Source organism: Equus caballus, chromosome 3 (genome assembly GCF_041296265.1).
Source record: "Equus caballus isolate H_3958 breed thoroughbred chromosome 3, TB-T2T, whole genome shotgun sequence".
In the NCBI taxonomy this organism is placed as follows: domain Eukaryota; kingdom Metazoa; phylum Chordata; class Mammalia; order Perissodactyla; family Equidae; genus Equus; species Equus caballus.
Window position 1 is genome coordinate 122,868,224 of NC_091686.1, and position 26,553 is coordinate 122,894,776.

A 26,553-nucleotide genomic window follows, 5' to 3' on the forward strand; every position below is an offset into this window, starting at 1 on the left:
AGAATGGAACCAGGAATGACAGTGATGGCAAGTCAGCAGACAAGGACTGAGGACACCCAGAGATGCTGTAAACATGCTCAAGAGTTTCAAGGAAAGCATGGACACAATGAGGAGAGAAGTGAAGGTTACAAAACAGCCAAAAGGAATTGCTAGAGATAAAAAATACAATCTCTGAAATGAATGGTTCACAGGATGGAATTAATAGCATATTAGACACTGCAGAAGAACAGTGAACTTAAAGACAGAGCAAAAGAAACTGATACATGAAGCATATGAAGAAAATAAAGAACCAAAATGAATAAGTCTCAATGGCCTGTAGGGAAAACGCAAGTGGTCTAATGTACGTATTTGCAATTAAAGTCCCCAAAGCAGGGGAGCGGTATAAACTGTCTGACTCTCAACAAACCCCAAATGGCATATACACAAAGAAAACCAACCCAAGACTCATCATAATTACCTTGCTGAAAACCAGCGATACAGAGAAAATCCTAAAAGCTTTCTTCTAAATTGTATGCCCAGAGGCGTACACTTCATCTGCTTAGAGTTTATCCAGCTTGCGGTTCAGGGGAGTTTTTCCTAATCTGCACAAAACCTACTCAGGTAGAGCCCTTGAGAAAAGCCACTGAGTGCTCCTCAACCTCAGGGTCTCCTTCTAGACCTTTCCTCTAAATTATTTTGGCCAATAAGATTTTCAACACACTCTAATTAATACTTTCTCTCAGCAACTTTATACACATTCTCCTGAGAGAGAATCCATTAAAATTTTCAGGCCATTTTGAAAGTCCTTGGGTAAAAGGCTTCAAATATTTAAAACAATATTAATTACTTTAGTAAGCTCTTTATTAAAGTATAACACATATAGAAAAGCACACCAATCATCAGTGTATTACTCGCTGGGCTCTCACAAGTGAACACATCCCTGGGGCCAGCTCCTAGATCAAGAGGCAGGACACGGGCAGCCCCGGGAGCCGCACAGCGCGGCTGCTCCCCGATGGGACACATGGCTCACGAAAACAGTCCTCACGTTGTTCTCCATGCTACAGTTTTGTCAGAGAGGCCTGTTCCCCCAAGAATCAAACTAACCAATTCCCTTGAAGTGGATGGATACACACCGACTCCCAGGTAGGGTCTCTGGGTGAGGATGAGGAACGGTCACAGGAGGGGCACGAAGGGGACCTCCACTGTGACTTTAACGCTTTAGAGAAAACATCTGAAGCAAATACGCCCAATGTTAACACCGTCACTGCTGGGAGGTCGGTATGTGGCCACTGGTTTTATTACCTTTGAACTCCTGTTTGCTTGAAAAAAATTTCTCAATATGAATAATTACTAATAAAATCTCTCTCCAAACATCTCGTAGAACTGGAAAGAAATAAGCACAGTGGAAGGCATGTTGGCAGAAATAAAGTCTCCTTCCTTCCAAAAACTCAAATCCACAGTCTAACTAGTGTTTACAAATACTTAGAACTGCGTACCCTATAAATACACTGCTATTCTGGGGATAATTTTTAAGTTCAAAAGCAAACCATAAAGAATGTGATACATTAAACCCAACTAAAGAGTTCTGGTTAAAACCACCCCTCTCACATCACCTATTACAAATTAACATTCTACTGCTACTATTTAGCAAACATTTTCCAAAAATGTGCAATTAGGCCGCACTGTTTTTCTGATGAGGAAAATATGAACTCACCAAAATTCTGTACAATTACCTATGGCACTGCTCTAAAACCTTTACATTTAACTTTCTCTTTCATAATTTTATACAATGCAAATAGCGTGGCTCCTACCTGCTGCCCACCTGCCAGAACTGCTCTCTCTATAAACATCTGGGGTGATGTTCACCTATTTCTGGGATATTGAATTCGGGTTGATTTTATTTTTAACTACTTTCTGTTTTACTTTTCTTATTACTTAAATTATTTATAATGCATATGTATAATTTTACCAGAAAGGTCATGTTCCTCAAATATTAAATAAATAAAATAAAGTGGCTATTAAAGGTTCAGTGACTTGGTTCAGGGTTCAGGGTTCAGGTTCAGGGAACACCTGGTTTCAGAGCAGGTCCATCTGCTCTGGCCGCACCCCTGCTGTCACCCTCTGTTCCTGAGGCACAAGGTGCAGACTCATTGCCCTACTGTCCTATTGTGAGACTATTCCAGACTTATTCAGCTATTCCCCTGCTGATGGACATCCGGGCCTGCCTACCAGGGTGGTCATTAAGATGGAAAAGGAACAGAGCATGCTGTGACAGGCACAGGGGCTGGCACACAGCACATGCTCTCTGCGAGGAGCGGTGGCCTCCACGGTCACCACTGTCAACGGCTCCAGCTGGGCCTCCTCACCAGGCTCTTCTAGCCCCTGAGCCTCACTCAGAAAATGCCAGGGGATAAAGGTCTGAATTGCTTAGTTGTGGTCAGAAATCCTTCTGTAGAAGATTTGCAAATCTATCTGATAAAGAATTAATATCCAAAATATACAAGGAACTCATATAATTCAATAACAGAAAACTAACTAACCAAATTAAAAATGAGCAAAGGACCTGAATAGATATTTTTCCAAAGAAGACATACAAATAGCCAACAGGTACATGATAAGATGTTCAACATCCCGAAACATCAAGGAAATACAAATGAAAACCACAACGAGATACTACCTCACACCTGTTAGAATGGCTATTATCAAAGAGACGAGATAACAAGTGTTGGCAAGGATGCAGAGGAAAGGGAACCCTGTGCACTATTGGTGGGAATGTAAATTGGCGCAGCCACTGTGTATAACAGTATGGAGGTTCCTCAAAAAATTAAAAATAGAACTGCCATATGATCCAGCAATTCCACTTCAGGTATTTATCCAAATTGAAATCAGGATCCCAAAAGATATCTGTATCCCCATGTTCAATGCAGCATTATTCACAATAGCCAAGATATGGAAACAACTTAAGTGTCTGTTGAGAGGTGAGTGGACAAAGAAGTTGTAGCATATACAAACGATGGAATATTATACAGTCTTTAAAAAGAAGGAAATCCTGCCTTCGTGACACTGTGGGTAAATCTGGAGGACATCATGCTGGGTGGAATAAGCCAGGTACAGAAAATCAAACACTGCATGGTCTCACTTCTATATGGAATCTAAAATAGACAAATTCATAGAAGCAGAGAGTAGAATGGTGGTTACCAGGGGCTGGGGGGAGGAGGACATGGGGAGATGTTTGTCAAGGTATACAAAGTTTCAGTTACAGATGAATGAGCCCTGAGGATCTAAGGTTCAGCATGCGACCATAGTTAATAATACTGTATTGTATACTTGAATTTTGCTAAGAGAGTAGATCTTAAGTGTTCTCACCACAAAAAAAAGGTAACTATGTGAGGTGATGGGATGTGCTAACTAGCCTGATGATGGTGATCATTTCACACTGTACACATACATCAAAGAAAAAAAGGAAGAAAAGAACTCCTCATGCAGGAAGTAGTTACTGGTAACAGAAGTGAGGCAGAATGCACACAGGCCAGGGACTGAGCGCCATCAAGAACACCTGACCTTAGCCATAATTCCTTTCTTTTTGATGGTATCTTTCACAAGGCCCAAGTTTTATGATATAGTCTTAGTGATTTAAGAATAATTGGCATAAAAAGACATATTTGGTTGCATTCCACTTTGATTACAATTCCTCAATGATCCTAACCTGCTAGCACAACCTCTGAGCTATCAGCTGGCCAGTCTCCACTGGACCCACATCTGCCCGTTACTGAGCTCCCGGGACTGAGCTGGGTTGGGCAAAGCCCCAGAGTTTACAAAGCCTAGGTCAGTGTTCCCCAGGCCCGATAAAACCCAGCACAGCTCCACAGGCTCTGGTGGCCAGGGCTCCTCAGCTGCCACGTGACAAGGAGCTCCATGCATGGCCTTCTTTGTCACTTCCTAGCCCAGTAAGCTCGTTTGCTCGTTTTTTGAGAGGGTTTCACTACAGAGGAGAAACTTTGAAAGCCACTACCCTAACCCAGGTCTTATTCCCATGCTGTGGCCGATGTCTGCACACACTGTAAATACCTTAATTCAATCATTCATTCAACAAATCCTTCTTGTGCCCTCTGCTGTGCAGGGCACTGAGGACAACCTTGAAGCTGCCCCATGGAGATCACGTTCTAGTGGATGCGGGAAGCACACAAAACCGGTGACATAGCTAAATAATTTAAATGGCAGGACCTTGTCATGAGTGTTGGAGGGAAATGAAGGAGGGCTGATATTCAGAATAAGGGCCAGGGTCAGTGCAGGCTTCTCTGAGGGGCTGGCACAATGGGGAGGGCACACCGGCAGTGGGCCAGCACTGTGTGAGACCCCTGGAGACCCCATGTGCCTGAGGGGCCGTGGGAGACCAGCATGGGAGGACAGCACTGGGGTGCTAACACACCCCCAGACAGCTGTAAGCAGGCAGTGAGTGGGGCCCAGGTTAGGGGTTAGGTGGGGAGCAAACCACAAAGGGGCAGGAGTTTAGATGAAGGGAGTGAGGGGAGAGGTGCAGCCTCGTGGGCCCGGGAGGTGGACACTGAGCAAGGTCACGGACACGGATACAGATGTGCCCCCACAGGGACGGGAGACTCTAGGACCAGCATGCTTGGGGGAAAGCCGAGACCAAGGTCGCACAAGTTAAGTTGGAGCATTTATGAAGCAGCCAAAGAAGTGTCCCATGAATGCATCACAGACCCAGAAGCAAGAGCCAGGTTCCTCCGCTGACTTTCTCCACAGTCACTGCCCAGTGAGTGCCTGTGGATGTGGGCGTTTATGCGAATGCTCCCTGACACTCCCAACTTCTCAACTGCAAAAGATGTATCTAGCAACGGCAGGAGGCATCCTAGCCTTTCAAGGATGTGTGAGTCAGGTGGGAGCGGGAATCCTGGCAAAGCTGCTTAGTACAGAGTTTAAAAAAAAAGGAAGAAAATATGAGAATAAACTTTTATTACCATAAAGCTGTATTATGCAAAACCCCAGAAGCAGGGGCTGGTCTGGCAGCCTAGTTGTTAAGTTTGCATGGTCCGCTTTCGCAGCCAGGGTTCAGGAGTTCAGGTCCTGGGTGCGGACCTACACACTACTCATCAAGTCACGCTGTGGGGGCGTCCCACATACAAAAACGGAGGAAGACTGGCACCTATGTCAGCTCTGCAACAATCTTCCTCAAGCAAAAAGAGGAAAACTGGCAACAGTTGGTAGCTCAGGGTCAATCTTCCTCACCAAACAAAACAAAAACAAAAACCCAGAAGCAGGGGCCGGTCCCGTGGCCAGGTGGTTAAGTTTGTGCCCTCTGCTTTAGGGGCCCAGGGTTTCACTGGTTCAGATCCTGGGCAAGGACATGGCACTGCTCATCAGGCCATGCTGAGGCGGCATCCCACATGCCACAACTAGAAGGATCCACAACTAAAAATACACAACTATGTACTGGGGGGCTTTGGGAGAAAAAGGAAAAATGAAATCTTAAAAAAAAAACAGAAGCAGAGAATTGGAAGGCTCTCTCCCACCAACATTGGAAGGTCTTCCTTCCTACCAATCTCCAGCCACAATCTCCTCACACTTCTGTTTGAATGCTGTGGGTACTTTGTGTGAATACGTGTTTGAATAATTTCCCACAGGCATATCATTACACTTTTAAGCCTCACTATACTGCTAGAATGTTCTTTCTTTTCTTGAGGCAGATTCTGCCTCCGTGAACCTCACCCCCGGGTCCTGGTTTGCCCTCCACAGAGACTGACCTCTACCCCTTCCTTCACAGGGTGCTCTTTGGCTACAGGGAGCAGTCATTACGGCCCCTCTCCTTCTGGGAAAGTGAAAAAACACACTTCAAGTTGACAAAGATTGCAAAAATAGCATTGTCCAACTTCCTTAAAATAAAGCCACAAAACTATACGGTGAGAACATACATAATAAAAGGATACTATTCAAAATGGAATACAACAGTTAAATGCGCCCAAGTTAGCTCACTGACAAGGTTAACCAAGCACAAAGTATTTCTGAGTGAGTGATTTATTAGTCACCAAAGCCAGGCTGGATGGCCAGGTGGAGATCAGCCCAACTTGTGAACAGGTGCTTTCCAAAGCCGGCTCCTGAGTCACTGCCCAGAGCTCAGGATGCCTTTTTCCCATAGAAACTCTGTGCTGCTGGAGTGCCAGGCCCCCTCGGAGCCTGACCCCCTGCTCCACACGGAATATAAAACCATCTGTGTGGAAATACATTCTGAGCTTCCTCCTGATCCTCTCACCAGTGCCATCACTGCTGGGGAGGAAGGCAAGAAGGGGTCTCCTCTTTCCGCCGGAGGCATTCAGGAAGCCGGGTGTCAGACTGGAGGGTCAGGGCTGGAGCTGGGACTCTCGGGTAAGACAGGGTGGGACACGAGCACCGGGAGCCTCGGCGGCCAGGGGGCTTCCCTGCGTTGGCTCTGGAGTCAGGCAGACCTCCCAGTCTGAATCCAGCCTCTCAGCCTGGTGCCTAATGACCCTGGCCAATTTACTCTCTTTCTGCCTTGGCGTCTTTATCTGCGAAGACGGCAGAATATAATACATACCTCCTAGAACTAACATGCAAGTTAAATAAGACAACTTTTCTTCATATAATCAGAAAAGAAATTGAAGGTGGAAAAATAAGAAAAGCATGAAAAAAACTAAATAAAACACATGTAAGCTGTCTGGTGCAGTTTCTGAGATCCAGGGCGTGCTCAGGAAACAACGACTTCTTCCCTTCCCCCCTCTGCCACCACGGGACTCTCAGGACGAAGGGGCGTGTCCCCAGTGGCGCCAAGGTCTGAAGGAGAGAAGAGAAGGAGGGACTAGCGGGGCGGAAAGCCCCTGCAGGGGAAGGGGAGCCCCCGCCACCAGCCAGGACACCACTTCCTTAGACAGACACACAGGCTGAGTCAGGGACTTCCCACACCTGGGAAGCTCCGTTTCTTAAAAAATTATAAAATGGGCTATATAATAAAACTCTCTGGGTTCCTGCATCTATTGCTGACAGAAAAAAATTTTATAGATGAATAAGGCTTAATATTTATGATTAAATTGATCATATTAAATAAACTTCTCAAATTTATAAATTTCCTGCAGAAATGAATGTCTTCTACCAGAAGAGATAAATTAGACCACAGTAGAAAGGGTAAGCGTGAATAGGATATTATAAAAACCACTCACTTTTATCCTGGATTTGGTTACAAGTCCTATTTCTTTTCATTAAGGAAGTTTTTCCCACTTCCAGCTTAAGAGTGATTAAATGACATGATTATCATTGTACATAAAACAGGTAACATAATTCCTTTTACTAAAAAAAATAAATCTCCAAACACAAACTTGAGGATCTCTCTGGTCTCAGCTTCAGGTGTCAGCACACTTGTAATTCAAGACGTGCTCTTCCCACACTTCCCACGGACAGACGGACTGCGGGGCAGAGGGCCCCGGCTCCACCTGCCCCGGTTCACAAGAACCCTCCCGAAGGCCCATGACCAAAGAAGGCCGTTGTAGGATAACAGAAAGTGTCGAGGAAACCACACTTATAAAGTAAGAGGGCGACCCTGAACCCCGTCACTTGTCCCCCCGTCAGCTTTTGCTGTCATCTGTACTTCAGACCCACAGCCAGCATATAAATGAAAATACAGCCAACACTTTTTGATAAATTATAAAATTGAACTCTCAAAAAAACAAAAATAAATTAATTGGAAACGTAAAACAAAACAAAATAAAACTTGTGAGCATAAGGGCTTTTATGAGTATTCTAAGAAACAAGGAACATTTCGAAGAAACTTTCCAAATCATTTTAGAGAATTTTTAAAAAATCATTGAACTAAAATGATAAAAGTTACATCAGAGAAAGGTTAAGTGAAATAATACACCTTTGGCCATTTCCTTTTTGGATCCGTCCCATTAAAAGAATTTCCATGCACAAAATTATTTAAAGATGAAAGGTTTTGATTTCTCTTCGTTCCACAACTCTCAATTCATCTACACTTTTCCTAATAAAAGGAAATTTAGAACTGAGAGAATGGCTTAAATTCAGTAAGAGCTTTGCAATCTTCACTTGCTGGTCTAAAAGCTGGTTATCCCACAAGGGGCAGCATGTTTTAACCTGTCAAGCACAGGTACGCCATAGGAGGTGCTGCAGCCCAACGCCCAGGAGACCACAGGTGCTCCATCACGCCAAAGTTCAGATTCATAACATGTCTCTGCAACACACAGCTTCCAAAACGCATGTCACAGCCACCTGGGAGCGACCGAAAGCTCCCCAAATCAGCCTGACTAAAGCCCTCCCCCCAGGGGATGGGGAAGGCAAAGAAAACACCTCTTTTAATGGCAAACACACTTTCACAATTTGAAAACTTGATTAAAAATTTAAAATATACATCAGAAATTGTGACTTACCACCATCGGATACGGTTGCGGACTGAAAGAAAAGAGAGAGAGACATGAGTTAATTAAGCCTCATGACAAAAGTCAGGAAATGGTACGTCCATCTGAGGAACAAAACTGGGAGATTCTTTGGAAAGTTCTTGGTTCTCAGTGCGGTATCTGAGGAAAACCCAACACCTCAGTGAGTCAAGAGTTACTCTCCCACTTCCTGAGTGAACTCCGCCCAAGCCGGGCAAGCAGGGCGACATCAGGACAACACGGAAGTCATCATCATTTTCATTTGAAAAGAACAAATCTGAGCACGGTTGACATCATAGTCTTAGTAGTAGCTTCAGTAGAAACAGCTTTACAAACTTCGGTCGATCGGCCAAGGGTCTGCAGTATCAAGGCAGCTGACGATCCATTTAGCGCTGCTTGCTTGCAAGTCAGCCATGCCAGTGCTGGGCACTGCCCTGGGCAGGTCACACCCCCACACTCGGTGCTCACCACGCCCCCCACACCGTGCACCAGGCTACTAGTATCCTCTCCACCCTATGGGGCGGAACCCAGGTCCAGAGAGGTGAAACAGCCCCAGGGGGATGGCAGAGCAGGGGTCAGCCCACAGCCAGGCCCTGCCCACCAGGCCCGGCTGCCCAGCAAGTGGTGGAGGAGCGGCTCTGAGCAGGTAGGTCAGGGGAGGTTTCCAAGGAGGGAGTCTGGAATAGGCTGAGTGACTGGAGGAGAGGAGGGTGGCTGGCTCAAAGGCACCAGGAACAAGAACAAACAAGTCATGCCAGAGAGAGAGGCAGGCAGTACTGGAAGGAGAAGGCTGTGGGGGAGGTCCTGGGCGGACAGACATTCAGAACAACAAAAAGCCACAGGGAGTTCTTTGCCGGGAACATCTAGAAAGACTATTTAGGGATGTACTTGAAGGTCAGACAGCTCCCTGGGGAAGGTCACTTCCACCTGGCGATGGGGAGGGAGAAGAATCCAGAGAAGTCAAGAAAGGGGAAGGAACCAGGGCTGAGGAAGGGGGATCCCAGGTGGCAGGGACTCCAGGAAGCCGTGGAGGAACCAACATGGGAAGGGCTGGGGAGCTTGGAGGTTGGGCCAGTTTGGTGCAGGGGTGACTTGCACCTTGAGATGTCCTGGTCAAAGCACAGGCCACAGCTCTGCAGAGCACAGGCAAAGGCCCCAAAGGCAGTGACCAGGCGCCTGGCTGCCCTCTACGTCTTCTACACACAGGACCGGGTGTAAGGAAACCTCCAGCTCCACAGGAGGATAAACCCACGTGCTTCCCAGTGGCCACAGAAGGATGCCTTCCTGGAGCTCAGTCTTTGCTGCAGAAGCCCCACCACCCTGGCTTGGAAATGGACTCGCACCATGTCCTCTCTCTGCAGAGGGTAGTGAGGCTGGAGTGCAGGCTGTGTGGAAGGCTTTGCCAAACGCTCAGTGGCAGAGGGAAGTGAACAAGAGTGCCTAGACCCTCTAGCTTACCAAACAGAGCCCGCGCCTCCTCAGCCTGAGGCCATGCACGACGCCCCTTTCCAAATCCGGGGCCTCCTCCAACATGTTTTAAGACCCCTAAGGACAAAATTCAAACAAGTGAGGCCTAGAGGTACCTCTGGGTTAGCCAGGCTTCCAGTTAAAGGCCCCTTCCTGTTATGACAGAGACATCATATGTCCTATACCACTGGGGAGCGAAAACAAACGTGTGTCATTTGAATTGAAAAATTCAATTATCCATGTCAACTGGCTTCCGCACTTACTGTTTGAGCATCCCACCCCAGTGCCAAAGCCCTCCAAGCCTTGCCTCCCAGCCTGAGTGGAGGATGGTGGGCCCTCTCCCATTCCAAGTAGACTTGGTCTCAGCCTCTCACCGTGTGGGAATTACACCTGCAAGACTAGAGAACCCAGATAAATGACCCCCCTCCTCCGGCAAACAGATGGTCTGTCCTCTGACAGCCAGAAGCAGCCACGCTGACAGTTCAGAATAGGGGCCTGTCCCTGTTTCACAACATCATGAGGCCCAGGTCAGAAAGACTCTGGAAACATATCCTGGCACCTTATCAATACGTTTTTCCATAGTAAAAACATACACTGTTATGTGTCCAGTTTTCAAACTTTCATCTTGCCAGACAGGCAGGCAAAAGAACAAACCCCAGCAAGCCAATACTTGGCCATCTGGCCAAGGGCCTGATTCCCACTGCAGAAGGCTGGGGTGGGCCTCCTCAGGGCCGACAATGCACAGGGGAAGTGGCTCTTCTTCCCACACTCACAATAAATCACCGACAGTCATGTTACAAATTAACTAATATCAAAGGCAAATTATTCCCTCGAGATTCTGAGAAGAAAATCTGCACGGCCCTGCACAAAGTAAGAAATACTGTCAATAATATCTGAAAATAAATTATAAAATGTAAACTTCATAAATATGAAGGAGGTAGTTCACTTCACATCACAACCAGGATTAAAACTAAATTCTCAGGCTTTAGCAGACTGAACAAAATGCACTAAAAGATCTCTATACACATCCCAAAAATGAAGTGAAACTCAAGATCCAGGAAAGAGGGGTGCCCCTGAAGCCAGAGACTCAAGAAGGTGGCAGATGAGAGTGGGATGCCCACAGAGAGACAAACAGGGGATGATTTTTCCTGAGCAGGTTACTTAATTTGCAAATAAATTATGTCTAATTATCATTAACCTAGCGCTTCTGTTCTCCGTCTAGTATTTATCCTATTTATAAGCACACACCTGGGGTGGTGGGATCATGCCATTACATTAACCGATACCCAGGTGCCTGCACACGAAGGGCCCACTCGATCCCCAGTCAGGCCTGGCTCCTTGGCCCTTGTGAGAAGGATGCGGAAGCAGGCTAAGGAGCACATCGCCAAGGGCCTCCTCCTGAGCGGAGGCGAGGTGTAAGCAGGTGAGGCAGTTAGTGCGATTCAGGTAACAGGTGTGTGGGGGGAGCATGGAAGACAGTGTGATTCACGTGGGGTCAGGGGATGAGGAAGCACAGGCAGCCAACCTGCCAACAACAGCGGGGGGAGCAGAACAGGCAGGGCACCCCCAAATCATTGCTGTTTGCCTCAGGATTAATGACACGTCCTATTCTGACCAAATTACCCTTTTTTAAGCCTAGTTTGCATTGGGGAGGGGGAAATCCTGGCTGACAGGGGGAAGCAGCCCCAAACAGCAAAGATTCAGAAACTCCCATAGATAATTCCCAAAGAGAATCCCCCACAAAGGGTAGGGAGGCCTGGCTGCAGCTCAGCGTGACTTTGACAGGTAGGCATTCCCAAACATCTTGGCATACTTAGACCACTAGACCCCAGTGACACTTAGGAATTACAACTTACCGTTCCTAGTGTTTATTCTGATACCATACAATCTGTACTAACAACTGGCTCTCATTACCCTGTACTTCTTGGGTTCTTTCCAAATTCCCATACCGACACGTTATACTTACAAGAAAAGTACAGCCACAAAAACAAGCTGCCAGGGAAACAAGGTCCCAGTTGGTTAGCATTTTTCTGTCCTTACAATTTAAACACATCCCATCAGTACACAGCCCTAAAAAGGTCTATAATACTCCTCCACATCTGGAATTTACACTAACGTAAATCCATTTGTTTTAAGGAAACTGTATAAAGTATTTTAGAGATGGAATTCAAGCTCAAACAATCTCCATTTCTCGGGTCAGCCTCTTAAACCTGATAGTTCAGAGGAAACCAATTTGGATTTATTTCCAGCAGGAAATTGATCGAGACCACACATGTTCCATGGATATTTTATTTTGAATTAACGTTTTGAAAGTTTTAGATGATTTATATGAAGAGTGCTATATGATGAATCTAGCCTTCATCAAGGTTGATTCTGTTAGTAATAGGAAACAAAAACAATTAACAGAATACATCATTTCCAAGTTACTTTTGTATACAGTAATATAATTTTCAGTTTTGAGCCACTGACAAAATTTCCTGCCTTGGAATAAAAAATATTAAATAACCACATATGATTCCTAAATAAGAGACTAAAGGCCTGTAAGTTGCCCAAATGTATCAAATGTTTTGAATACAAAGAGAAGAAATATAAATAATCCAATGATAAAAAAACCATAAGAATTTAACAACCCAATTTGTATCTAATACATATTGATTCGATCTTTTAAAAACCCTGATCTTTAAGTTTTAAGGCGACTCCTCGCTGGTCCAAGCAAAGAAGAGAGCAGGTCCCCGTGGGGAAGACTGAAAGGCAGGGTGCAGGGCGAGGCGGAGCGTGCATGAGACACCGCCTAGGTCCGAGCCTGCTGGTGGGGTTATACCCGGCCTCGGTTCGGCTCGGCCTGCCCATGCCCGCTCACAGGCTCCCACGTGTCAGCCTGCTCTCTGCCCTGTGAGCTCAGGGGTCTTCACACCCAGCCAGGACCCTCTAAGGAGTTGTCAGATCAATCCAGTGGGCCGTGAGCAGCATTTGTTAAAAAATGAAATAAGATGGGACAGAATAACGTGACAGGAAAATACAAAGTACAGTCATGTGTCACTTAATGACAGGGACAGGTTCTGAGAACTGCATTGTTAGGCGATTGCCTCATTGTGTGAACACCACAGAGTGTCCTTACCCAAGCCTAGACGATGTAGCCTACAACACACCTAGGCTACACAGCACTAATCTTATGGAACCACTGTCACCTATGTGGTCTGTCATTGACCAAAGCGTCATTATATGCGCACAGCTGCATATCTCAGGGTCTATGCTGTCCTTGAGCCTGGCTTCAGAGCTGCACATCTGTGTAGCACACACACATCCCCTGTGTGTGAAGTCCTGACTCTGACATGTTTCTCCTACTGTGGGTGGTAGTCCCAGTACTCTGAGAGTCAGTGCGCAGAAGGACCAACCCGTTCCACTCCTCAGCATGGAGCACCCCTTGCTGCACCCCAACTCTTGCCTGCAGCCTCCCTGGCAAGCCCACCTACCTGGGCTGCAGCTTCACTGACACCTTCTCAGGGAAGCCCTCCCTGCCAGGATCCCTGGGGTAAACCCACCACAGCCAAGACGACTGTCCTTATGGGGCAGGTCCCGGGTCCCTTGGTTACAGGACACAGAAGAGCCCTCTCACAGACCTCGCAGGGGCTCGAGCAACAGGGGCTGTGCTCCATGGCCCCTCCCCACACTAGGATTCCACAGCATTTTATCCCACCTCCAGCTCTCTCTATGTTCACACATGCGATTGCGCAGGACACATACACACACATGAGCACACACCTCACCCTCCCCCCCCAAACACACTACTTCTTTCCTGCAGGTTCAACCAAAGAGACAAGTGGACACAGGCTCAGGAGGTAGGGAAGAGGCATGCATCTAGGTTCAGACTACGATGTTTACAATAAAGAATTTCTGGGATCCACAAGAGAGTGACGACAACAGAATGAAGGCACGATGGGTGTGTTCAGTGCTACACAGTGACAAACAGGACAGCTGAACACAGGCATGGGATGTGGATAAGGAGGGCAGAGTCATCACAGCGCAGCCCACCACAGTTTGTGCAGCCTGAGAGGGAGAGGGGATGGCAGCCAAGGGCCTTCAATGGGATGACGGCAGAGCACTCAAAGGCAGAGGGGAAGCTGTACTTCTCTGTTAAAGTGTGAATGGGCACACGTGCGTGATTGTACGTGTGCACACATGCATATGTGTGCGTGTCCCAAAGGGCTCTTGAATCTTCAGTAAAATCAGAAGAAACCCAACCACGCAAAACCTTCAATGACCGCATTTTTCCTAAGAATTTCACAGTTAATACTCTTGCCCTGCCCTCAGTGAAGCCCAAGATAATTCATTATAAAAACTTTTAAAAGTCCAAAGTGACTCCTGGTGAAGCGGCACATGAGCTCCACATTAACACTAGGTATTCAGTGTAAACTTCTGACTTTACACAACAATCCTCTGACCTTGCTGTGAAATAAAGACTGCAGAATCCCTTTTCCTCACTGGCTGGTCGGAGTAAGAAAGACAAGAGTCCCCAAAGCAGAGGCGGGGGGGGGAAGGTGCAGAGGGGTCTGGCCCAACAGGACTAAACTCCTCCAAGTTAAGTTAAGCTAAACACTGGCCTTCCTGGAATGTTCTGGGCAGGAAGTGGCACTAAGTATAGTTCTCCGATAGACACTCTCACCGGGGAGCTCCTTCTGGATAAACAGCACGCTTGTTTATGTGCTGGAGACTAGAGTCCAAGCCCCCACTCCCATCTGAGGAGGAAGCCCATGGAAACGTTTTCTCATAAAGGCTGAGACGTATCAACAGTTTCAAAACCTCCACCCAGTGGAGTCCACCCCGAGCTGGAGCCCTCCGTCCTCCCCAGCAGCCCTGAGGGCGGGGGCCAGGCAGAGCCCAGGCTCAGGTGGTTGTAGGTGCAGGTTATGGGGGTGCAGCCTTCCAACAAAATGTTGGCTGAGTATCTGCTTGGGGCCGGGCCTCCTCCAGACGCAGGATGCACACAACAAACCCGCAAACCCAGAATAGGCAGCCCAGCCCCCGTGGCGTTTATGCCGGGGGCTGGAGCTAAATCCAGAAATGTCAGGTCCCTGCCATCCGGGCGAGCGTGGTGCAGAGGAGGGTGGACATGGGTGGCCTCTTGGGCCTTCACTGGAGGCCGGGGTGTGGGAGGAGGGCTGACGCAGGGCAGAGTTGGCAGCCCCCAGGGCTCCAGGCAAAAGAGTGAGGTGGGTAAGGAGGGTAACATAAGGACAGGTTTGGAGGGCCGGGTCCATGGGCCTGCCGACTGGGCGCTCCAGAGGTGGCCCGAGTGAAGGCGGGGGACTGAGAGAGGAGTCAAAGTCCAACTTTGGCACTTATGCCCACCGGCCTCCTGCACTTTCAGGGGGAGATGGGAGGAGACACGGACGTGCTGCCAGGTCTGGAGGGGTCCCTACTGGGGAGGGCAGACTCCAAGTGACAGCTCAGAAGGACCTAGAGAAGGAGAGAAGTGGTGGGGGAGGGTTGGTAAGAGGGCCCCCAGGAAAGCTGGTCAAATACTGGGACACACAGACAAATCCTGCTGTTTTAGGAGACCTGGCACTTCATGTGTAAGATGACAAGCACTGAAAGGGACCCCAGCTTCCACATCTGTTAACGAGAACCTCCATGCTCCCCGAGTCATTTCGAGATTGAGGGAGAGAAGGTGTGGAGCACTGGATAGTGCTCACTGCCACAAGCTCACCCCTCAGGACCCAGGAGAAAGGAGCCCGTGCTGACACACCGCAGGAGCCAGTGGGAGTCAGCACCCACCTTCCAGCGAGAGACGCGGAGGGAAAGCCACCAGTCGAAGGCGACCAACTTCTTAAAAGAAAAAAGAGAGGAAGATGTGGAAATAGAAACCTGGTATTTTCTCTCAACTATATGAGGTCTTCTTAGATAGATACAGGAATCAGAGCATTCTTTAGAAGTGAGAAAAGAATTTATGCAACCAACAGATTAAAGGGGATAAACGCAGATCGTTCCTAACAGACCACAGGCCCCTCCTCCACCCAGTTTTACAGTTGAAAGAGGTCTGCGACAAAGTAGGTGCTAACTGATCAATGGATGGGCAGAGCACAGAGGGGCTGCACCAGCCTGATGCAGAGGACAGATGCCGTACGTGGAGTCAGAGAGGCCAACGTGGGAGAGGAGGTCAGTAGGCAGGCAATGAACAGAAGTCAGTAAATCTGAGCTAAGAAAAGAGAAATTCAGTGAAAGGCAGAAGTCCGTGACAGCCCATCAAGCTAAGAGATTCAGAGACAACCAGGCGAGGTGTCCTCAAACACATCAGCCCACAGAAGGCCATGCCTGACGCGCTCCCTCACACCCCACGGCCAGCCCAGCAGCCCGGCCCACGTTCCACCGTCACCACAACCGTGGCTCCTCTCCACACCACCTCCCATGTGCCTGCCTCCACCTCGACGGCCCCCTCTTTCCCTGGAACCCTGGCCGGGTCCTCATGCAGAGTCCTGGGCCAGAGTCTGTGCTAGAGACTCTCCAGAGGGGGTCACCGAACTCCTGTTCTCAGATCTCTCCTCCTGCCCACGTTGCCTGCCCTCAGGAGACCCATGAGAGGAGAGGGCTGAGAGTTCTAGTCAAATGACGCAGGGGAAGGAAGGCTGGGCTGCTGGAGCCAGACAGCCCCGACTCCTCCTGACCACTTCTCCACCTTCCCCATTATGCCTCCACTTCCCCAGGCACAACCGCAGAGCCCTCCCTCTTCGATGCCAAGGCTCCCTCTTCCCCAAGCCTCTCCAGGGCTTCTCTGTGGGACCCATGACATTTGTATTCTGCACTCGCACAGCCACCCCTGGGATCCAGCACCATCACTCCCACCAGGGGCCCTGCAGCAGCTCACCCCACTCCTGTAAGTGCGCAGTGGGGCTCCACGCTGCCTGGACAAGAATATTCAACTTCGGGGCCGGCCCCATGGCCGAGTAGTTAAGTTTGCACGCTCTGCTTTGACGGCCCAGGGTTTCGCCAGTTCGAATCCTGGGTGCGAACATGGCACCACTCATCAAACCATGCTGAGGCGGCATCCCACATGCCACCACTAGAAGGACCCACAACTAAAAAATACACAACTATGTACCGGGGGGCTTTGGGAGAAAAAGGAAAAAAAATAAAATCTTATAAAAAAAAATATTCAACTTCTTATTATACTGCAACTCTTCTTTGTTTTCAAGGCTTCCATGGAGCCCCCGTGCACGAAGAGGCAAAAGCCTCTTGGTCTCTGGAGGTTCTCTCCGTCCTCCTCTAGCAGCCCAAAGGGCCCTGCCTGGGCAGACAGGTGTCAGAACAAACCTGTTACACTGATGGGCTTCCAAATCCCCAAGGGACAGCCTCAAGAGACACACCTCTGCCAAGCAAGCAACACGGCAGAATGTGTATTCTACGACCAAGAAGGGAAGGACAAACCGTGGGAGGGACTGACCACCCTCCACAGCCCTGGCCACCTGAAGCAGGCACTGACGGGGCCCCACATCTCAGGCTGATGCACTGAGCATGAGGGTCTAATGCCAAGTGAGAGCAGAGCAGGGACACCACGGGAAGGGCTCAGGGACAAAGCAGCAGGTCAGACAGTGCCCTGGGCTAGGGACCGAGCTGAGGTGGGGGCTTGCTCCTGCAGCTCAGGGGAGGATGGAAAGTAAAACCTGTCTGTGACACTGTGATAGCCACAGCTTCACTAAATTGCCAATGCCCTGCTCTCAGGCTAGCTTAGGAAGCCCTCCACCTCAGGACCGGAGGGAAGTACCCCACTGGAGCAGTATGTGGTGAATTTTGTCACAGTCGTCTCAGACTGCTGCCCTGGCCACAGCGCTGAGATAGGCAGCCTGTCCCCACTAAGCCCCATAGCAGAACCCCAACCCAAGCAACGCCTGGTCAGACACAGCAGGGGAGCTCTGGGTGAGAGTCCAAGGTCAGGGATGGGGGCTCACACAGGAAGCTTGTTAAACCTTTCTTCTTGTGACAATTCATATTTCTTTTAGGCTGTGGGTTTTCATGTCTCCTCAATCAGTATCTTTCTAGCATCTAAGACAGTGACACCCCATCGTGATGTGTTTTAAATACGACAAATCGCTTTGTCTTGGCAAAGGAGCATATCCATTTTCAAAGTCTACTAATGCTGGATCTCATTTTTAAAAAGACGGGGAAACCGTGATCAGCTCATTTGGCCACTGAGATCCTCATGTTCTTTCTGAGTCAGAATCCCATCAGCTCTCCTCTGTGCTTCTTGTCATTATGGGCAATAGCTCCTCTCAAGGCTTAAGAGTTCTCTACTCAAGGTGAAAGACGCTTACAAGAAACACAGAGCCTTTTAAAAAACCCTCTCACAAAGTACAACTTTTACTGCGCACATATATACTAGGGATGGAGCCCCAGCCTTCTTGTGACACCCACATTTTAAAGATAAAGAATCTGAGGCTCAAAGGGATAGGCAGTATGCTTATGATCACAGAGCCGGCAAGGTGAGGAGCCAGCCTTCTGACACAGGTCCCTCCAACCTTAAATTCCCTGCACCGCGTGACTTCTCAAGCACTGCAGGGTCAGCCCCTTGCAGTGACTGCCCAGGAAAGCGGGTCCTCTGCCCTCTCTCCCACTGGCCGCGTGGAGCCAGGAAGAGCTGCTGCATCGAACGCCCTCCCCACGACCTGCCACCGAACCTCTCAGCGTGAGAGGGAGCGGCTCATTTTCCAAAGCTTTAAACACAACCACACCAACCAGATTTTGTTAACACACTCGTGTAAACAATTTATTTGCCAGTTTGAGTATTTGCAAAAATTTCTAAGGAATCTAAATCATTTATATGCAAGTACAAAGGCAGATTTTTAGTGACCTTTTTGTTTACTCAGAATAAAAAACATTTTCTAAAACTTGCCTTTATATAGTCTTGAAATGAAAGTGCAATCTACGTATATGTACAAATAACTAACTGGTTAATTGGTCCATTGAGGACATAATATACCCAGAGTTCACTCTTCCACCCGGGAGGTGACGGGGAACGTACAGGAACACAGCATTACCCTGCCCAGGGGCAGCAGAGGAGCCAGGCAGGGAGGACGTCCACAAACATCCAAGTCAGCTTTATTACTACAAGGGGTTTCCAAAACACAAAGGGAATATTTAAAAAATACACTAAACTCTGCACTTATTTCATAAGCCTAATTCTTGACCATCCAGCAGCCCTATTTCTATTTTCTATTGACAAGGAAGGATGTAGGTCACTTTCCCATGCCCAACGTCCAAACTAGTGGCCTCTGAACCAGCAGCTTCTCCTGCAATTCTCTACAGAGGTTCTAATTCTATATGGGGAAAGAATATTAAGATGAAACAACCTTTAGAAAAGAATGAATTTAAAATCGGTACCCAGTAATTAGTAAAGATGATTGAAAGAAACTTCAAATTTAAATAATTTAAATTTATTTTTACCTTTACATCAACATAGCACAGCCACGAGAAGGAAATAAGAATTATTCTTTTTATTTAATCTCAAACCTTTTAAAAAAGTCCTATAGTAAGTTCTACTTCATAAACTCAGATACTAATCAGTCATTAAATGATTGCCGGTAGTTCTCTGTGCATGTACAGGAAACAGTCACTCGCTACATCTAAAAATGTACGACATAAAACCCTAAAAAAGAGGATTGGATTTTAAAGAGTATTTAAAGAGTATTAGATTTTAATACATTTATCTAGTTGAAATTTAATATTTCAATAAAATTAATTCACTCATCTTTACATTCTATTAGAATTACTAGGGTAAGAACAAGAAAAACATTGATGCCTTCCGTAAGGCTGCCTTAGAACGAGGCAGCTTGACCCTCTGTGAGGGTGGGCTGGACCCGGCATGACCAGGCGGCCGCCCAGGAGAGCTCTGGGTGTTGGTCTGTGTGCCCAGAGATGGGCATTTCCCTCCACAGGACTCACTCCAAGCTCCATGAAGCAGACACAAGAAACGCGATTTCAAAGGTTATACTCACAGGCTACCATTCACCAAACAGGCTGAAAATAAAGCAGTAACCAAGAAGCCAAGTTTTCTTACCGATTGTCTAAATGACAAGAAACAGCTGGAATAACTTACCTGCTGATCATTTAAAACGTGCGTTTCCTTTGACAACCCTCTTCCCAAATTCATCTTAAGACAAGAAAACTTCCAACCCACACCAGGCACGCAGATCTAAAATCTACCATTTAAGACCGCAGCATGCCTGTGCCTGTCAGGAAAGTTTAAAGACATTTCAGTTGAGTTCCATTTCACTCCCTTCGTAACCCATGGCAACAGGACACTGCAGGAAGCTGTGGTTTGCCAGGGATTCAGACTCTCTCAATTGTCTCATACAAAGAAAAAAAAAGCCGTTTACATAAATCGCGCTGTGAGATCATTTTTAAAGTATTTCCTCTACCAAATGAGAAAAATGAAACTTCAGCTGATAGGGGTAATTTCTCAGTCAGTACAACAGCTGCAGAGAAGCTGTTTCTTCAGCAGGGTGGTGCAGTTCACAACCTTAATTACAGTGGCTGACAATTCTATTATAAGCCTCCATATGCACGAGTTTATGGGGTGCCAGCCCGCGAATCTGCTGTGTGCCTAAAACCCATTTCGTCTCAGTGCATCAATCTCTATTCCATCATCTGCTTTGTCTGCCTTCCAACATTGCACACAACCTGAAACTGAGGGAACCATGACAGATTCGGATTTAAAAAGAAAACTGTTTCCAGAACCTAGGTATCACGGCAAGACTACTTAACTTTCTAGAGACTCAGGGGTAAACTGCTCACCTTACTGTCAAGATCTCACAGCAGTGGATATCTGGCGTCTCATCTGAACAGGTCCCAGAATTCACCCCACTCTTAGAAGGTTAGATTGGAGCAGACCTTAGGGAGCATCTTGTCGAAGGCTGCACACCCAAGACCCACAGGGCCAAGGGGCTGGGGTGATGGCCCTGAGGTTGGGAGTCAGGCCACTAGCCGGGACATGCTGAGCTCGCCCTTATTTTACAGGAACATTCCTAACAGGAGTATTCAGTAAAGAGAATCTGCAACATGGGCACACAGCTCTGTGTTTACTGCAGAAGTGTACACGCCTTGCTGAAAAGTGAAAATCTCACAGACAAAAATGGGCATCAGCTCAAGCTCCTCAGATAGCTTTTCTCAAGAGATCTGTGCACAATAAAAGTATGAAAGGACATCAAAGCAAGAGCTGAGGAGGAGCAGAGCCTGCCATCGCCATCCTCACCAGCACCACCAAGCGCAGGAGCTGCCTGCCCAGCTGGCGCTCAGGAGACACCGGGGGCTATGTGAGGGCTGGGCAAGTGAGGAGGAGGCGGCGGCCACAGCCAGGGCTGGAGAACGGCAAGGGAAGGCTGAGTGCAAGAGCTGGGACTTGAGGCTGAGAGGCAGGGATGGGAGCAGCAGCCAACAGCCCAGGCCCGGACAGGGGCAGGAATGGCCCTAGGCAGCCCCACCTCTCCCTCTGCATAGCTGCTCCTCCCTGGAAGGGAGTGGCAGGGATCAAACAAGCCACAGAGAAGAGAAGCCTGGCTCCTTCCAGCTCTGCTTCCTTCGTCGTCATCAGCCCTGGGCTTCACGGGATCCCGTGGGTGGCCTGCCCGAACTGGAGGGGCCTTAGGGCCCCTGTCCTTGGCAGAGCCTCACCTTTAAGTACCATGGCCCGCCCACTTCACCTGTTCTCGGGGCAGGGCGAGCACAGCTCAGGGAGCAAGGCCTCCTCCGTGAGCCACCACGGTTGGCACACTCCAGCCTGAAACGGGCCGAGCAGCTCCGGGCTCTGGACAACAGGAAGTAAGCACCAAGCCGCCACAGTACATCATGGGGCCGGAGGGAGCCCAGAGGTCCTTTATTCCCTCCACCCTGTGCCTGTGCACGGGCGTGTCCTGAGCTGGAAATCCAGTATAAGCACTTGGGAATGGTAAGAGAGGCCCTGTGGGGGACTCTCGGGGCAGCTCAGGGAGGATGTCAGGGGAGGGCCCAGCCAAAACACACAGATGAGAGGGAGATGAGGGCATTCCAGTAGGAACAGAGGCGAGCCAGGGCAGAGCGAGAATCCTCCTGAGGCGTGTCCCAGGGCCAGGAGGCCTGACCAGCTGGAAAGTCCAGTGAAGGCACCTGCCTAAGAGCTCCTCCTTTATTCTGGGTGCCCTTGCAGTGGTCACTAGTTACTGCCCCCAGCCCCACACCAGTCTTGGAAGAGGGAGGGGTATTCTCCTTAATACCCTGGACCCATCAGGCCTTCCCAAGTCCTCCGGCCAGTTCTGGGCACAGTGGGGCCCAAAGGGAACAGATACACATGCTCCATCAAATGTTCAAAGTAACAGAAGGGAAAGGAAGAAGAACGCAGTGGCACCCTCAGACACAGGCTCCCATCAGCCCTGCCAGCCCCACTCCCGTAACAAGGAGACAAGGACAGTAGCACTCTCAGGGATGCCCAAGACTTTCCAAGGAAGAAGCGGCAGGACTTGCCAAGTGGGTGAAAGGAGAGGCCAGAGGAGGGTCCACGGCATTCCTCGTATCAGGTGCTCTGGAAATATGGCCTCAGGACCCCCTGCTCCTAGCCCCTGCCTCCTGGGGCCAGGCTCAGGGCTTCACTGCAACCCCATGGGCAGGAACCCTCAAGTCTCCCTCCATCCCTGACCTGAGGTAAGAAGTCTGACGGTTCCCATCTACCTGGCCCAAGCCCCGTCCCCTCCCCTGTACCACCACATGGCCCAGTAATCCTGACAGCCTCCCCTCCTTCCCGAGAGCCCTACTGTTCATTCTCAGCTCAGCAGCCAGAGGAGCCCTTTTAAAAGGTGGCTCGTGATGCTCCCCTGCCTGGCCTCCGACCTTCCCAGCCGTGTGCACCCACCTCCCGCCGCCTCCCACATTGCACAGCCACAGTCCACCGTCCGTAACCCGCTGGGAGGCCAGCTCCACAAAGGCAGGACTGGTGTCAGTGCTGGTCACTGCTGTCCCCTGAGCTGGAATAACATCTGACACAGAGCAGGTGTCCACCAAACACTGATTGAGTGAGAGGACAGGCAAGACACCGAGAAGTACTAGTACATGCCCCGAGTTAACAGGATTTTTAAGATAATTAATTAATAATTAAGATAATTTCCTATGTAAATAAAGAGTAAGCTAGTGTATGAAAGACCAAAATAAGCAAAAATTTCTAGGTTAAATTCCCCTGGAAATAGCAAACTTAAGAAACAAGGTAAAAAGAGCTTGTTTTAAAATGTCTGTGTAGATTTCATCCTAGATAATGTCAATTCCATAAATTGTGCAGAGTGACCCAGAGGTGAGCCAGAGGCTTGAAGGAATAAACCAAATCAGCCAATGCAGCCACCACAGAGCCCTGGGCCTGGTTCAGGTTCTGCTCGCCGGCTCAGAGACGACAGCTCTCTGACAGCAAGCATGACGGGCACGCCCCGCCCTGGTAGAAAGTAGCCCACTTAGGACCTCTGCCATGAGGAGACAACCAAGCCCCTTGCCTCCCTCCCTCTCTTCCTCCCTCTCTTTCTCCCTCCCTCTCTTCCCTGGCTGTCCACCCTCGCACCCTCACCTCCTGGGAAGTCTGGACAGGTTCTGAGGAGGGAACCACGTGGCCTCAGCGCCCCCTGCTGTCCAGGCCCAGCACTGCCAGTCCCTACCAACAACACCTGGGCGCTGCCCCCACCCAGACGGTGATGCAGAAGGATCAAGACAGAGCAGGAGCCGGGGTGCTGTGAGAGACAGAAGGAGCATCAGGTGCTGCAATAAGGAGTGGGGAGCTTTGAATGCGTTGGGTCTAGGACGCTGGCTACAGCCAGCAAGGGAGTCCAGGGGCAAGAGGACAGGTGGCCCTGGCACTCAAGAGATGCCGTGTCTGGAAACGGGTGGTGCCTCGGGCCACGGCTAGGGGCTAAAGGACCCCAGCCACAGTCTAGAGAACAGTCCAGAGCAATTAGGGAGGCAGGGCTGGATCCTCCCTGCCTCCCACCCAGCCCTGGCACTGGGAGCAGGCTGGAGTTCTGTGGCTCGCACCAGGGCGCAGGGAGCTTGCTCTGAGATAGGCCAAGAGTAAACATTTCCAGCTTTGTGGGTGATACATTCTGTCTCTACTGCCATTCTGTCAACTCTGCCACCACTGTTGTGTGAAAACAGCATAGATGTGCCAATGGCCTGACTGTGTGCCAATGAAACTTTACCCACCTGACAAGCCATGGGCAGATCTGGCCCTGACCATCACCCGTCTGCCTAGTGCCTGATCGCCACCGCTCTCCTGGGCTCTAGCTCCCAGGGCTGCTGCCGGCTCTCCCAGCTCTCGCCCATCCCCCCCTCCCCCCACCCACCCCTGTTCTCTAGTCCTGACGTTGGTGCTCTCTCCTGGTCATTCGGAAACTTGAGAGCTTCCTCTGAGCACAGCCATGCCCCAGGAGCTCCTGGAGGCAGGGACTGCATTGTGAGGGCTTGGACAGTGGCTGCTCGGCTTCCAGCTGCCTTGGGCGAGGTCTGGACCTTCTCCCTCCTCTACTGCCCTCCTGGGGAGTCTCGCTGCCCCTGCCCAGCCTCCACATGCTGCCGGAGGAGCTTTCCAAACACAGCTGCATGACTCTGCAGGCAAGGCAACTGAGCCAGGCGTGCAAACAGTCCTCAGTGCTGTGATGAATGGCGGGCAAGCAGCGCTCTCCCTCAGCTCCCAGCTGCGAACTGACCACAGGCTTCTATCACACTTAGAAGAAAACCCAAGGTCTCCACCTGGCCCTCCCTCCCTCCTGTCCTGGGGCACGCCAGCAGTTCCCCAGCCCAAGACCTTCGCACGGCTAGCCCCCTCCTAGTATCAAGGGCTCGGCGTGAACGTTCCCTCCTCAGAGGGGCCACCCGACCACAGCATGCAAAGGAGCCCCATCTCTCCCCTGCACACCTGGCCTTGCTTCCCCATAGCCATCACCCTGCCTGACGTCTTCCTGTTGATGCAACTGTCTATGTGTCTCTTACCTATAGGGCGAGCTCTCTGAGAGCAGGACCACTGCTGTGCCCACAGCTCCAGGAACAGGGGGGATGGACAGAAGTCTGGAAGGACAGAGGCAGAGACCTGTGGGCCTTCCCAGGGGCTCTGGCGTCCTGGGAGAGGCAGCACGGGTGAGTCTAGCGTGCACTCGGGAGCGCGGCCCTGGAAGCCAGCCTGCCCGGGGACGCCTGGCTGCAGCCCTTCCACACTTCATGGACTTAGACAAGTTGCTTAACCCCCTGGCACCCTGCCTCAATTTCTCACTCTGTAAAGCAGAAATAATGATAGTTCCTATGGCATAGGGTTCATTGTTATATCTCCAACAACAGGGCAGGTTGTAGACACCATTAGCCATGGCCGCCTGGTGTGGCATCTGTCAGTGCAGGTTGTGGTGATGCCCCCACTGCACGAGGCCCTGACAGGTCGAGGAGCTTCCCTCAGGGAGTGGCGGACATCATCATTGTCACCACATTACACGGAAATCATGAGCCAAGGAGACCCTAAGGGGGCAGCTGATGCCGCAGGTGCCGGTGTTGGATAGGTTATGTCTGAGCCAGGCCTCAAAGGATGACCAGGATTTTCCCAGGGCTTAGCACACACAGTGCTTCCTACGAGCAGTTACAGCTTTTAAACTAAGTACTATGAATACCACTTATTCCTCAAGTGAATACACAAAACCACCATTAGCAATAAAACCAGATTCCTGTCCATCTCGAGGCTGCTTAGCAGACAGAGAATGTGACATTTCAAGTCACAGATGTGTCAGCAAGTGCAGTCTGGGACCCCACGGCTTGCCCCGGTCTCTCCAGCAGGTGTGGTTCTGCAAGTCTGCATGCCTGGGCCCCTCATTGCCGCTGTCCCCAGGCTGCAAAGCCCTTCTCTGAGCTTCCAGGGCAACACGTTCCGCTGCTCACCTGCTCCCTGGTCCACTTCCCCAGGCACCTCCCACAAATGTGCCCACAGCCCACCAGGTGGTCCTCAGGCTTCAGGTGCCAGGCCTTCTTCAAAGATGTCCCCAGGGGCTGGCCCCATGACCGAGTGGTTAAGTTCGTGCGCTCCGCTGCAGCAGACCAGGGTTTGGATCCTGGGCACAGACATGGCACCGCTCGTCAGGCCACATTGAGGCAGCGTTCCATGTGCCACAACTAGAAGGACCTGCAACTAAGATATACAACTATGTACCGGGGGGATTTGGGGAAATAAAGCAGGAAAAAAAAAAAAAAAAGATTGGCCACAGTTGTTAGCTCAGAAAAAAAAAAAGATGTCCCCAGTACCAGACGCCTCCCTCTCAGAGCCCCAGGCCCACCTCCCTTCACCCTAGTGACCCTTGATCCCCTCCCTGGACACTAGCCGACCACTCAGCACCCACCAGCCCAGTATAGGAGCCTTCCTGCCATGCCTGTAGCAAATCAGAGGGAAGTGAAGGTCCCAGAGCCGCCCATCCCATTTCTCGTGTACACTGGGTGCACGTAGGCAATTTCAACTTCCCATCCACAATGGCCATCACTGCTGTACTGGACAGGCACCCTCTCGACCCTTTCCGATGACCTCACACGCTTACACACACTCACAGTCTTTCACACACTCTCATTCACTCATACTCAGTCTCTCTCACACAGAATCTCACACATTCACACACGCTCACACAATCTCACACTCTTACTCTCACATACACTCACTCGTGCACATGACCTA

At 49.7% G+C, this 26,553-nt stretch overlaps 1 protein-coding gene across 8 annotated transcripts in view; it reads right to left on the minus strand.

The window, feature by feature from the left end:
• The window catches only part of RGS12 (regulator of G protein signaling 12), a 132,937-nt gene that overhangs the window by 46,437 nt on the left and 59,947 nt on the right, over positions 1-26,553 (minus strand). For 4 of the 8 annotated variants that reach the window (XR_011437271.1, XM_023638459.2, XM_070262823.1 and 1 more), the window contains one exon: positions 8,391-8,412. The exons of 2 other annotated variants lie outside the window; for them this stretch is intronic. Coding sequence is in view for 3 of the 6 variants with exons in the window: in XM_023638459.2 (XP_023494227.2) it covers positions 8,391-8,412 (22 nt within the window). In the remaining 3 variants the exon portion in view is untranslated. Of the gene's footprint in view, positions 1-8,390; positions 8,413-19,950; positions 20,351-20,648; positions 21,701-26,553 lie in introns of those variants that run through there. 2 more of the 8 variants (XM_070262825.1, XM_005608933.4) reach the window with 2 other exon arrangements.